At 35.5% G+C, this 15554-nt stretch overlaps 1 protein-coding gene across 2 annotated transcripts in view; it reads right to left on the bottom strand.

The window, feature by feature from the left end:
• Window positions 1-15554, bottom strand: part of SMCHD1 (structural maintenance of chromosomes flexible hinge domain containing 1) — an 85912-nt gene that overhangs the window by 24730 nt on the left and 45628 nt on the right. For both annotated transcript variants that reach the window (XM_054059492.1, XM_054059493.1), the window contains exons 24-32: window positions 15177-15311; window positions 14077-14304; window positions 13230-13378; window positions 10603-10691; window positions 9374-9492; window positions 8489-8656; window positions 6932-7057; window positions 4033-4112; window positions 2370-2527 (exon numbers count right to left, since the gene is read on the bottom strand). In XM_054059492.1, the coding sequence (XP_053915467.1) occupies window positions 2370-2527; window positions 4033-4112; window positions 6932-7057; window positions 8489-8656; window positions 9374-9492; window positions 10603-10691; window positions 13230-13378; window positions 14077-14304; window positions 15177-15311 (1252 nt within the window). The remainder of the gene's footprint in view (window positions 1-2369; window positions 2528-4032; window positions 4113-6931; window positions 7058-8488; window positions 8657-9373; window positions 9493-10602; window positions 10692-13229; window positions 13379-14076; window positions 14305-15176; window positions 15312-15554) is intronic.

The raw sequence follows: 15554 nt of genomic DNA, 5'->3' as shown, positions 1-15554 counted from the left end.
ACTAGGATGGCAATTAAATATGAGGCTTTAAATAAGAAATTCAATATCTAATTTTATATCACAACTTAATGCCATAGGTAGCATGTTCTCTGCTGAAAAAGTTGTTTAATTTTCTTCCTCTTTCAAGACCTGGTTGATTTATACTACACACTACATTCGAAAAATGGCTTTTTGGCAGACGGGTTGGAGCTAGATGATCTTTAAAGGTCCCTTCCAACCCAAACCACTCTGTGATTCTATGATTCTACAGTATGCTACCTGAAGGCAAAACTAAAATACCTTGTGAATTTAGTTACGTCCATAGCACTGAATGAAGTATTTTAAAGAACAAAAAACCCTCTTCCCATAAAAATGTTGGCTCATCATGTTATTACAGTATAACTATTATACTTGAATATGAACCTTCTTTGGTCAAGAAACAAGCTTCCACACCACAGGCCTCATATTCATATTTTGCTTCTCAACTCCTAGTACTAAATTAAATCCTTTTCATTCTAAATTTTGAGTAAATGTTGCAAGTATTTCATACAAGATTGGGATACAACAAATGCATTTGTATGAAGCAGATTTTCTCGTTCTTTTCCACCCCTGAGAGACATTTGTCACATTTACAATGGAGTACCAAGAACGGGCGGGAAAAATTCAGATGCTTGTGCTGAAATCACACTGTGAAACAGCAACAGAACTGAAAACATTCTTTAGAGAGACAACTTCTTTGGTTTTAAGTCCACCTAGAGGCATGAGAAAGACTGAAGTGTAGGAAGGACAGTGTTGCATAACAGTTTGCTTTAGGAGCCTTTGGTTAAGGAACTTGTCAAAAACTCTCTAAGAAACCAAGTACTCTATATCAGCAGGATCACTCCCCTTCATGCAACTGCAAACTCCTCCAAACATCTGCAAGGCACCACCTTCCTGTACAAAAGTCAACGTGGTTCCCAACCTGCTTCCATTTCTACATTTGTCCATGTACCAACTGACTTATACTCTTTATATTCCTTCCAACAGTGGAACAATACTGAAAACACATCTTATGATCAAAAATTCCCCTGACCTCTCTTGAAACTTTTGAAAACTGCAAATTGGATTAGCACATCAGAGATAGTAACTTATAAATTAACTCAGGTATGAAATCACTAATTCTTTAATGGATACCATTCAGTATGGGAAATTTGTTAGTATTTACTTCATCAAATAGGTATAAAAATCATCTGCTGAAGACTCAAACTTGGCTTTTTAATTTTTTTTCCTTTTTTTTCAAACCAAGGAGGGGATCAAATAGGAATTAAAAAAAGCTTGGAAAGTGCCTTGCATTCCTCCACTGGTACCACCGACAAAATACAGCAGACTTCCCAAGTCCCAAGTGTTTTTTTGGTATTAATTACAATAAATTGTTACTGAAGTATTTTTTTGCCTTCCTTATTCTATTTAAAGTGACAGAAACTACCTGTTTTCTATTTAACTTGTTTAGACAGAACTGCAGCTTTAGGAAGAATATCTTTGCATCATGGTTGCATAATGCAAATAGTGTTACTGCAAATTAGACACGAAAATTTTCTGGAAGAAGGGCTAGTAAATTTCTAGACTTCATTGGCAAATTCAGAATTCTATCTCCCATGGTTATCGTAAAGAAGACTTATTTCCTGATTAGTGGAATTAGACAGTATAGGTCTCATTCACATCAAAGTTTCCTCATAGGAACAAGCAGATCTTTCAAATTCTGATTTGCTTTTAGCAAAAGATGTTTCCTCATGGTCATAACTTGCTTTTCTTTATTTGTTTTCCTTATTGAGAATACTACTGGGATATAACAAGAGATACTGTTTTTTCTTTTATGACTCAGCAGCCTTAGTTAGAAAGCAAAGATCATCCTTTTTTGAGAGACTATAGCAAAAAAGAATAATACTTCTTACTGTCCCTGGTGTTCTTCTGATCACTTTTTGCTTCTCTTGGCTCACAGTTGGCCTATAATTTCACAGCTACCTCCTTTGTAACTACTCCACAGAAAATGAGATGAGAGAAAACATGCATGAACTAGCTCAGATCATTTTTTGGGAAGATCAAAACCTGAAATATCGTGTTTCACTGAGGATGGAGAAGAGATTCTCAACTTTTACCATGTATAGACAAATAAAGCAAATAATTCTGAACAAATAAATAAGAGGTCTTTTGAAATGCTTTCCAAAGATGATGCATATATCTTTTCTCTTCAAGCATTACTGAATCACCTCAGATATGGCTGTTAAAAAGAACAGAGAAAACTGACTGGGAAAAAAGGTAGAGAAAATACACCAGGAGAATCATCAAAATAGTTTTACATAGGTTTACAAAGCTCGAGTGATTGGTTTCCACCAAAGATTCCTTATACTTACCAGGGAAGGTACTTCCTGCTGGAAAAGAAGTGTTTTTGTCATATTTAACATTCAAACGGACAGGTTTCTCAGGATCAGGCAGGACATTTAATGTGATTACAGGACAATCTAATGCGGTCTTGTTGTATAAGGCTTTAAGCTGCAAAGTGTGTTCTCCTCTGAAATATAAATCAAGCATAAATACTTGTATAAAACATTGCCTCCAAAAAGACAACTTTCAACAGACTAAGTCTGAATCACGTACATAAAAGCACAGTAAAATAAAACAAAAGTTAACAGTAGTAAAAGGAAGGAAAAAAAAGCATATGTTAATGCAAAGTCAGACAAGTAAGAGCATAAGTTTAATATATTCTTAAGATAATTGCTTATTAAATTTAATTTATTACTTTAATATTCATCAGCTTGATGATGTTTCATTGCCTCTCTGTAAGACACTAGGAACTACAGCTGTTAAGTTGCAGAAGACAGTAAGGTTTGCTGTCTAAGAATCATTCTGCTCTGACAGTTTCCAAAGAGTGAATCTGCGTACAACTCACATCTAACAAAGTGCATTCCAAGTATTTAATGACTTCATTACTATAGAATAACTCTTTTATTTAAATAGTACTAAACCCCTGAAATTTAAGTCTTTAAACAGAACTGGGAATATGATATTTAGAAGCATAGAGGCTGTATTCCCCATCAACTTTCGATTATGCCATAAAATGTACAATGCTGCTACTGAGCACACCTGTTTCTAACCTCCAGTAAAATATTGATAACTAAAAATCATCATCCTTCTACCAAGACTTGGGCATCACAAATAAATGGTAGTGCTCAGTTTAAAATAGATTTTCTTTCAAATGTAAAATAATATTATGGGTCAAATCCTGCAGATATGAATGCAAAAATATTAACTGCTATGAAATACCTCAAAAGTTTAAGAACAAGCACTTATTGCTAGCTTCTAAGCTATCTAAAGCCACCCTAGCCTTGTGAGAAAAGCTCAGGGATACAGGGAGTGGGCAGCAGAACTGTGAAGGGAAGTAGGATATAAAATTATGGATTTGAAAAGCCAGATGGGACACGGTAAGGGGAGCCGGAGTGACTGACATGAAGAAGGAGGAGCCAGAGGGCACCTATCTGCAGGAAATGGGACTTCATTAGTTCTATTGCAAATAAGCAAAAATGAATACACATGTATAAAAATTTTTGGACATTTCATTAAGGACATTTAAATCCTTTAAAACACTGGCTAGCACCCAGAGGAAGTGGGGTTTCAATACTCTTAAAACATGCTCCTACTTTGAAAGCACAGTGTCTGGATCTGGTCACTAAACTCTGTACATTTCAAACATTAAGTGTTTTGTAACACCACTTGCACTAGGTACAGGTTGCCAATTATCAGCTGTATTTTACCATGGCCAGAAAACACAGGATTGAGAAAATTACAGTAAGCAGTTTCTCAAACAATAAAAGAAGCAGCTACTGAGTTTTATTTAGTTAAGCAATTAATTTCTTAAAGCTCACTACGTGCTGGTGGAAGACCAGATAAATCATAAACATTTGACCTTAGCTACAGATTGATTCTTCATAAGTACTTTATGAAATGTGTGGCCTAAATACATCTAAGTAAGCAGCATTTCAGAAATCCATGTTTTTCCACATAGTTTTCACTACTTACCTAGATGCATGAATACTAATAACTCCCAGGTTAGCCCTACCATCTTCATCTGTTTTATGTTGCTGGTTTGAAGAAACAACCTGTGAAAAAAAATAATTTTTTATTTTTTCAATAACACAGAAGGAATATCAAGGCCTAGAATAAATTGTGTATCTCATTTGCCTACATACTGTCTTCCCATCTGAGCAATAACTTCTTCGTATTTTTGCACTCTAAAATGCAGAAAGATACACTGTTAAGAATACAGTATTAAGAGGTTTCAGAATTTTCTCTGCCAGTTTTTGAAGACAATAACTTTATCTGAACAAGGATATTTCTTTTCATGAACATGTTCAAATATTTTGTTAATGTTATTTCTTTAATTGCTACTGATGCTACCATGCCATCCACTGCACATGTTAATCTGAGTATATTTTCTATATACTAAAACCTTCTACATACTATTTATTACTGTTTCTTCAGTCTTCATAGAGATTTCCAGGTAGTAAAAATTAAAGAATTATACAACTGTAGTAAAAACAACTAAAAGATCTGTGTTTTTCTCCCTCTTCCCCCATTATATTCACAGTGCCAAAACTGCAAGACTGATAGACAACCTGTTTATCCTTATTTAGCCTTATTTATCAAAATTCAATGACAAACAAGAACTAATCTCTATAATGTAAGAAACGGCATTTAACCAAACTCTAATAGTGATAGGTAACTTCTTGTCAGTGTTTCTTTAGGATAATACCACAAATGCCTTATACGATTCCTATTTACCTAGCACATTAAATAGGTCTGATTCCAAGTCTTTTGAAGTCAACATAAATTCTACTCTTGACTTCAAGGAATTATCATTGTATCTCATTGATAGGAAACAACTCTCCTTTAACTCACTGGTGTTCCTCAAGATGTTTCATCTACACACTCTGTCTTTGCTGCATTTACTTTCTTCGCACTGAAAGTGAACCCTTATGACTGGCAGTACCATTAAGTCATACCTGTCTTTACATATTAAATGGCAGAAAAGCTATCACTTCATTTCCCTCATCAACTAGAACGTTTTGAAACTATGCACTCCAGTGCAGCAGATACAGAATGCATGTCTTTTTGTAGAAACAGATGTGAATCTTAAAGAACATAATATATTCTTAAAATAAGCTGAAGCTGTTTTTTATGCATATGTGTGTGCGTGCTGCCTTAGCTCCAGCTAAGAAATGCCTTGTCAATGTATCAAAAGAACCTCAGACAGCAGCTTTAAAGTTTGGAGGACAGCAAAGCAAGCCATGGATACATTCTGAATTCTTCTGTAATGAACTCCTCTCTAACAAGGGAAATCAACTTTTTCATTGATGATATGACACAACAATGTGATGCAAATATTTTTCATTACCTGAATAGTGTTTGACATTAAATTGCTTTTCCTTTGCTACTTCAGCACAAATTTCAGGTTGCATACAACCTATTTGAAATACCAAGGCAAGACATTTCTCAAAAGAGGTTCTCAAAAATATTGATGAATACTAATCCAATGTCTGTTCAGCAAATAGCAGTTGGTTGCTCTGCTAATGCATGAAACTAAGTCTTAGAAATTATGCTGGTTTTAAGCTCTGGAAGAGTGCACTGAAATGAAGACATCATAACAATGATCCACCTTGGCTTTTAGAATACTTTCTCCTGCACACATCCCACTTGGATAAAGAGCATACAGACTTTCTATGACATGGTGCTGGTCCTTCCCGGAGGAAGGCATATCATCTGAAAAGACAGAGCAGCACAGTCACATAGTTTTACTGTCAAGGCTGTATGTACTTTCAAGAACAATATAACTAGAAACTCTGAGGAGCTGCAGCTGCCATCATAGAGGCAATAGTTAGGGCAAACAAAAAAAAAATCCCAAATGATCAGGCAGGCTTCTATGGCAAGAGATTCAAAAGAGTTAAAAGAAAAATGTTCAACATAAAACGAAATATCCTTAAAAAAAAAAAATCCAATAAAAATAAGTAATGGGAGCATAGCTAAATTTGGGGAAAGGTGTGGCTGTGGTACAGTTCTTGGAGATGAGCAAAAGGAAGTTGTTGTCTGTTGTGTGTTCTGAGAGAACCGAGGGACACAAATGATGGCAAATGGGAACAAAAAGGGACCAAGGCCAGCCTCGCATGAAAAGATGTCACATCCAGAGGTGGATAAATATATCCTGTGTTGATAATGTACACATTCAACATGAAAGTCTCTGCACTGACAGTTAGAAACATTTGACAGGTCCCCCCCGCCCCGCAATAACTTGAACCAAAATTGTCATGAAGTATTTTGTCAAACTCCTTTCTTTGTACAGACCAACATGCAGAACATCTGACACTCCTACTTCACACGTGGAAAGGACAGTAACCACTTAAATTTGGGTTAGATTTGCATCCTATTATTTTAGATTAGTTTATATCACCAACACTTCGCATGGAGATAATCAAATAGGGAGCAAGCCCTGCTGACTAGCTTCACATACAGATGGTAAGCCATGCATTCAGGAACCACCAGATAAAAATTCCAGTTTGGGCCATATGATCATTATTATTTTTCAGTAAATTACCTCAGATAAAGTGGAGGATGGAGTGGCGTGGTAAGCATGCAGAATCGGGGGAAAGGTTTAGTGGAAGATCTCAAATGTATACTAAATACACTTGGACACCGTACTATTGGACTGTTATTGTATTTGTGATTGTTATAATGAAAGGGAGCTGAGATACCTGTCCTGTTTACATTACTCATTGACATTCTATTATGAGATTAATTATTCTTCTGTGCCCTTACAATATTTTATTAACTTTTGAAGAAACATCTTGAAAAAGAAGAAGATAACTTAGACATGACAACAGAAATTGGTGTTAAACAAAGTTCACATAATAAAGTCTATGCTTACCTTTAAGTTGCTGCTCTTTGTAAGGCTGATTTTGACATTAGGTTCAGGAGATGGATTTCCCCACTGATCACACAGCTGAACAATAAGGGGCTTCTGCAATTCTCTACCATTAATCACCGCAACAGGCTGGAAAAGATACAAATGCATTATACTATTCTGTTCTGGCTGTATTAGACATTCATAGCAGGTCAGGAATCCCTAAAGCAATAGCGTCTGCCTTTTCCACAGTGCTTACCTCCCATAACAGCTATACCATTACAGAATTGTAAAACTCCATGAGGTATTTCTATAGTTTTCCCATTTACATTCTCTTGTCATTACGAAATGCAATACTTGAATGGAATTGCATGGGTTACTCGTGTTTATGTGAGTAAAAGGAAGGACATGCTTCTGAAGAAGTTTATCAGTTTTCTTGTAGAAAGAGCAAACTGTCTAAACCTTTTATCTTCTGATATACCTTGACAGCTTTCTAGAGAATCAAAAATTGTGATACTAACTGAACCTTTTGATAGGCATACCAATCTTTAATCCTGTAGTCTACTCAGAGATCCATGTTCTTCTACCTGCTTCCACTTTCCTATTTTGCTTTCTGCTGCAAATTCAGCACTATCATCTGAATAGCCAACATAAACATTGACACATAAAAAAAAAAACCAAACAAATAAATGGGTGGTACCAAAAATCTCCATCCTTTTCATAGAATCATCAGGTTGGAAAGGACCCACTGGATCATGGAGTCCAACCGTTCCTAACACTCCCTTAAACCACGTCCCTAAGCACTTCATCAACCCGTTCCTTAAACACCTCTAGAGAAGGTGACTCGACCACCTCCCTGGGCAGCCTGTTCCAGCGCCCGATGACTCATTCTGTGAAGAATTTTTTTCTGATATCCAACCTGAACCTCCCCTGGCGGAGCTTCAGGCCATTCCCCCTTGTCCTGTCCTCAGTCACTTGGGAGAAGAGGCCAGCTCCCTCCTCTCCACAACCTCCTTTCATTTGCTACAAGTACTGCGCTACCTTCCTCACTTTCTGACTGTAAACATTTGTAAACTTAAGTAAGTTTGGGACTGTCTTCTTACATCCTAAACATCAAAAAAAACCAGTAACAGATAAAGAAGAGTTACACTGCCAACAAGTACCACCATTACAGACAGTATCCTCGTGAAGAGCAGTGCATGAGTGTTAAGATCCAGCTCACAGTAAAATTGCTGCACCAGGTTTAAGAAAAATACACACGCAGAAGGGCAAATGGGACAGAATAAACAGTTAAAGAGATACAATTAGCTACTGTATCAAAACTGCTTCACATCTACAGTCCCATTTAAACAACGTCTATATAGTTGAACTGCAAAATACTTACTTAATTTTGCTTATGTTCTGTTACCCTGTATGGAATGAAGAATGTCTCTATAGCTGTCATGTTCTGACAATTTTTGGAAGTACTAAGAAATTAGGGTTTTCAGCTCTGGGTCCTGTGCTCCAAGAGCTTCTGGCAATAAAAGACCCACTGATTTGTGACCCCATGGTGTTTTTCCAAACAAAATATGTTCAACTTACCTTTTCTAACTCTGGCCAGTCCACAAACTGCAATTTAGCAGGGAATCCTGCAGTTAAATTTAGTCTGAGAAAGTCAGAAAATTCTCTCCAAGCGAAGCACAATTCTTTGCTTCCAATTACACAAGGTTTAAACCGAATACCTGTTACTATCATTGTTAAAGTACTTTCCTATTGAGAAATAAAAAGAAGATTTTATCAAGAACAAATAAAGAGAAGTACAATTTTTTTAATTCTTTTCAATATGATAGTCTAATATTTATCCCTCTCGACACTATTCGGTGTCTTTACTGTGAGGCAGTGGACTAAAAAGTAGACTACAAATTGTGTTCCTTTTGTTAAATTTAAAGTGACTTCTTGTGCAAGAAGCGATTAATTTCAAACTCAAGCTTTTCTCAGGAACTTGTTTTTCAATGTATAAGTTACATACAACTTATCACATCTAACATATTTTAAAAGGTATAGAATGCATTTTAAAATAAACTATGACAGACAATATATCAGTAGTATGCTATACAAGGTTCTTCAAAAGATCATAACATCCACCATACCACAATAAACTAACACAAAAGAAACGGCTAAAAACTAGTTAGAAGAAAAGATATAGAACAATAGACTAGAAAAAGAAAACCTGACTCCAGCATGAAGTGAACTGGTCTCCTTACTGTATAGCTGCAGCAGTGATAAGGTTTTTAACAGACATTGCTGTATTGATTAGAACAGGATCATATGATTTTAATGCCTTAAGCCTCTATCTTCTCACAGCTTATCAATTACTGTTTAACTTGACTACCTTTCCACAGCTTTGATTCAATTCTTTGTGACAGATTAAGACAATTACCACACAAAGATCACAAAGACATAAAATATATGACATCTTATAAATACCTGCCAAGTTATTTTTAAATTTGATTTGTCAAGTCCAGGCCCAGCAACTCCTAGGGAATTTACACACGCAGATGTCACTGTCTGAACCTGATTTCCATACTGATCTGTAATCATTACCTCTGTTAAAAAAAGATGGTGATTAAAATTATTACCTCAGCAGCTGCTTTAATGAAACACTAACAACATACAGAATACAAATGCATGCAGCACACACACAATACAGAGAATACTGACATGACTATCACTGATTTACAGAACGGCTGAGGTTGGAAGGGACCTCTGAATTCACCTAGTCCAACATTTCTACTGAAGCAGGGCTAAATAGAGGCAGTTGCCCATGACCATGGCCAGATTGCTTCCAAACTCTTTAAGGATGGAGACTCCACAATCAATCTGGGCAACTTGTGCCAGTGTTTGGTCACCCTCACAGTGAAAAAGTATTTCCTGCTTTTCAGGGGGAACTCCCTCTGTTTCGCTTTGTGCGGGAAGAGCCTGGCTCCATCTTCTTTACACCTAGTCCTCAGGCATTTATATACATTGATAAGATCCTCTCATCTTGTGGATATTAAAAGGGCATAAAAAAACCTTATGTCTATATACTCAAACCAAATATTTGTGCTTCTCAATTTTTTAATACAAAAATTATTTCATGCTACAAATTTAAAAGGAAAAAAAACCCTTAATATTGAAAGCTGTTCTTCAACCTGTTAGTTTGTCCTATGTGCTTCTCCTTGCTCACACACAAGCTTTCAATGACCCAGAATACTGTAAGAATTTTTAATTTCTTACTCTACCATGTAGTAACTACATACAGGAACCAAATGAGATTGAGAACATTGATCCCTAACATGGCTTCATCTTAGGTTAAAGTTAACCTTAAAATGTTTCACACTGAAGTAGGTGCCTTTGAAATAGTCTGAATGCTGCTATAACCTGTAAGATTTCAGTAGAGAGAAACTAAAGAGAAATTTACAATTTGAACTCAGTTTGATGAATGTCTCAATGTAAAAATCAAGGGCAAATCATATCAGAGAGTAACTCCAGAACTGTAAAATGGCAATTAGAGAAGGCTGGTCAAAATTTCATGAATGAAAATGTAAACCTGTTTTTTATATTTAAATAAGCGAAGATAATTCACTCTTGATGACACCCGTATACACAACAGGCTAATAAGGTGCAACGAAAAAGAAATGTATCTTACATGAACTGAAGGATATGCAAATACTCACCAATTTCACTTTGTAGTTCTTCACCCATCCGCAGTGTGTTCGGTCCTTTTAATTTACACTTAATGTGTTTGGGTTCATCAGGAAGTGGTCTGAGTCAATATATGAAAATTGACTTACAATCATTCTCACAAAGGTAATCACTCATAACATAACAGAAGGCATGATAAAGCACACAGAACTTATTGCTCACTTGTGATTGGAATTCTTTTTTATCCTTGCACATATTTAGAGGATTAAGCCTCGTGTGGACACAAATTACATAGTACCTTTAACATACGTTATGTACTGTCTCTCCAGATATTTAAGAGTATGACACCTGTATGTTATTTAGGAGTTATCCCACACAATATTTTTCTTTCTTCTGTGTGTTCCAAGCTAAAAATTGCACTGAAAGCTTTAAAAATCCAATTAGAGTGACCTCCAGTTAATTTTTTTGACACCTACAATAGAATAACCCCTAAATATTAGGTTGGTGCAAAAATAACTACTTTTGTTATTGTAAAACTGCAATGCTTATTCTGAATTAAAATTTTATTTAACTGTATTCATGTTCTATGTCATTTTAAAGTATGAAATTTGCTCTACTTATTCATGCTAATGTTTTTGTTTTCACTTTTTTCAGTTTTTTATGACACACTGTGAAATTAAAGATTGAAAAAAGCAAATTCAAGAGATTTTATTGTATGAGTTCAAAAGGGGATGTAAAGCAGCAGAAACTGCAAAAAAATCAACCAAGCATTTAGCCAGGGGACTGTCAACGAATGCATAGCTCGACACTGGTTCCAAAAATCTTGTAATGGAAATGAGAGCCTTGAAGATGAGAAGGGTCACAGACATCCTTTTGGGAAGACAACAGCCACTTGAAGGCCATTATTGAAATGAACCACAAAAAACAACTCAAAAGATTGCAGACAAACTGAATGCTGTCTATTCAACAGCTGTTTGACATTTGTACCCAGCTGGAAAATCAAAGTCTGAAGTCTGCTCTGTGCTTCTTTTGCACAACAAAAAATGATCCATTCCTTGATCACATCGTGACACGTGACAAAAAATGGATTCTGTGAGACAACCACTGTAGTGAGGTGAAGCACCAAAACACTTCGTACACTGAAGTTGCATCAAAAGAAGGTTATGGTCACTGCTTGGTGATCAGCAAGTGGAATAGTCCACTACAACTGCACTAATCCTCGTGAAACCATCACAGCAGAGAAGTACTGCCAGGAAATTAACAAAATGCATCAAGAATCACCATGTTTATGTCCAGCATGGGTCAGCTGAAAAGGACCAGTTCTTCTCCGTTGAGAATGCCTGACCAAGTGTCTTGCAAATGACTCGGCAGACGCTGCACAAACTGGGCTACAAAACTCTACTTCACTCAGCTTACTCACCAGACCTCTTTCCTACTGATTATGATATTTTTAAGCATCTCAATAATTTCCTGCAAGAGGTTTTCCACAACCAAGTGGCAATCAAAAACACTTTTGAAGAATTCATCAGTTCGAGTACCTCAGAATTCTATGCTACCAGCATAAACAGACTTGTTTCTTGTTAGCAAAAATGCATAGACTCTAACAGTTATTTTGATTAATAACATTTTATTCAAAGCTGAGATATGCAGTTTTAAAATTGATGGTTTTAAACAGCAATTATTTTTGCACCAACCTAATAAAGTTCCCTGACTTGAGACTCCCTTTCAATGACAAGCAAAAATGTATTAAAATATTTAGTAAATCAATCCACTCTTCTAATTCTCTTCAAGGAATTGATACAAGAGGTAACAATTCAGTCTGCTTTTCTGCTCTTCTTAAAACAGAAAATACTACTTAACTGAAAATTTTTATGTCTCTGACAGTGCTGCGTCATGGACAGCTTTTTACGGCTATTATGCTCCCAACATTTTATAGAATTTTAGTGCTTGGTCATATAATTTTGGCTTTTCTATTGCAGATCTATGAAATGGTTAATTGCTGCAAATTTATTCCTGGTATCAGTGTGTTGTGAACTAATTACCTAATTTTAAAATATTAAAAACACATGAAATAAATCAAAATAATTTAGAATCAGATTAATCTTTAAAAACGCTATATAAAGATACAGTAAGTAGAGCTAACTGCCTAGACTCACTAAGAGTGATAAAGAAGGAATTTTAAAGTTCAATTTACAGACTGTCAGTTTTGACTGAGATACCAGATGCAGGCATCTAGCATTTGGCTAGATAAATACTGTCTTAGCTTCAAAGTAATAACCTTTGTAAGGGTAACAATTAACTTCATAGTGATATTTCTCTATACTAACCAGTGATTTTACTCTTCTGTAAAACTATTTATTCTATACGCTAATGTTTACTGAAAGTTTTCAAAGATAGCAAAATCTTCTTTGGTGTATGTATACTCACAAAAGTGATTATAGGGCAGGATACAAACAGATCTTGATAAAGTCTTTCACACAGGTGAAACAACTTGTGCCGCCCACCCATCCACACAAGCAAACCTACATTCCCTTATTAATCTGCCAACAGCTTTCATTATTTCAGCATCTGTAGAAAGATTTTTTTTACACCAAAGTACAGATCTACAATCCTTTGCCAACAACATAATTCATAAAAAAAATATTTCAAATGAACAAACCTGACTGTGAATGCACTCTCCAAAGACACATGGTCATCAAGATAAGTAATTAGACAGTAACGTAAATCTTTTACTGATGTTGGTACTTTTACATCGGGTAATAATCCCTGAATCAACTGTTCTTTGTTAATTCTAGGTGTCCAGTTAACCTAAAATGAAAACTTCTTAAATTAATCAAAAGCTAAATTATTAACGACTAGCTACATAATACATTGCTTGTCATTCCAAATATGCTTAACTAACATACAGGCAATAGAACCATCGAACAAAAAGCCAGTGCATTTCCGAACAGTAACCAGTGCTATTTTCCCAAATACAGAAAATCACTCTAAAAAGCCTCTGAACAAAAAAACCCCATACGTTAAGTCTCTCTCCTTTATCTTGCATTAGGAAAAATTTGATTCTGAGAAACCGCTACAAAAAAGCAGCACATATTTGGCAAAGCTCTACCTTTGTAGTAGGCTCATATGTACACAGACAGAAGGGTAAGACAGGTAAGCGAATCTTCATGAAGGAACATGTCTATACAAGGGTCCTAAATACTGGGAAAATCCCAGTCCTTAAGAACCATAACTATGCTGGAATTATTTTATTGTGTTTAGGAGAAGCACTGGGAACTATTAACCTGTTTTTCATAATACTACCCTGAAGCATTATTTAACATTTCATTAAATGTCATTAGGGACATAATTTTAATAGCTCTTTTTTAAGATTGATTAAGCAGAGACTGAAGTTCCCATTACAGCCCTGAGGAACATCATTTTCTAGTCTGACGTGTATGGATTTTAGACCATCAACATTGTGTCTCCTGCCCATATTATACTGCTGTTTACTCAAATGTACTTGCCTTGACTTTTTCTGCCATAGCTGGAGTTATGTGTATCTCCCTTTCTCCTTCATCATACATCTGAAATATAAGGTTGCGCATGGCACAACCAGCAACCCAGTGAATTTCATCCTGATGTTTAATCTGAATAGCTTTTTGTCCATCCATACTTAAAACCTGCAGTCTTGCAACATGACTACTAGGAAGAAGTTTAATAATTTTTTCCACTGGTGGCACATCTTTACAATTCTATAAATCGGAAAAGAAAAAGATACATAATTAAGATATTAAATATACATACATGCATAAATATCACTCCATAATAGCCTATGACACTACTCCGGATTACTAGGTGTGATTGGGTGTCCAAACATGAAATCAGCTTGATTTGTCAAAAGTAAATGGAAAGAATATGTCAGAATACTTACATCTTTTAACAGATACCAGAAAGGATGCTGGCTGCTTAGAAAACACTTCTATTCCAAAAGTACTAAGTTACAAATTTACAAAATACTTAGGAGTAATGATAAATATCCTTTCATATAGGTCATCTCGTCATATTAGTATTTGTCTACACATTTTCCAGAGTAGAACACCACAAGTCCTATTTTGTCCAGCAGTGTGGCTCTCCTGACTACCAGAGAACTGGGATGCTAAACGCCATTTAAAAAATTCAAACTTCAAGAACTTTAAGACTGAAACATTACAAATACCTAATGATCTTTTTAACCTTTGAAAAAAATTCTTTCGTCACTAAAATTTTGGCGAACGTGTTGTCATACAGATTCTGACTCTAAATGCTTGTGCAATGAAGGCAATTTCTTCAAAGGATCCAGGGAATTAAAAGGGAAAGAAAACCCCCAGAAATAATCGAAATTTTCAACACACTTCAGGTATTTAAAAAATAAAGAATAGGAGGCGAAGAAGAAATAGAAAAAATTCTTTGCCTTTTCATGACTTCTCAGAGAGGTAAAAAGGCAGATATCTGATCATCAGGCTTATGGTAACTAAAACAGTAACTTATAGGGGCTGACTCATATAAGATTTCAGTACACTACCAAGACAGTACAATAAGCTGTTTTCAATATTTTCTTCATCCAAACATCCCAATCAATACTTACAAGTACTTCAAACTTTGCTTTCAGCATCTGGTCTTTCTTGATATTCTGCACCTGTATAACTGGACCAGTCAAAATGTTTGTTCCAGCATTACTGCAGTCCACAGAATATACAGGAAGATTTGAAGCACCTAAAAACTATTTAAAATATAAATTAAATTTCAGGTTTCTTTTACAGAACAACTAGGATTATTCTAGAAATGATTATTTGTACAAGTTTAGAAATAAATAGGATTATTTACAGAGAAACGTAATAGATTTTGGTTTTCCAGAAGCCTGCAAGATCAACACCTATGTTTTTTTGCAGGTGATTAAGAGATGTATGGGAGAAACTGTTTTATATTAAAACAGAAACACTACTCTCTTTCGCCATTCTGGCAA

Source organism: Cuculus canorus, chromosome 2 (assembly GCF_017976375.1).
Source record: "Cuculus canorus isolate bCucCan1 chromosome 2, bCucCan1.pri, whole genome shotgun sequence".
Lineage (NCBI taxonomy): Eukaryota > Metazoa > Chordata > Aves > Cuculiformes > Cuculidae > Cuculus > Cuculus canorus.
This window is presented reverse-complemented; position numbering and strand designations above follow the sequence as displayed.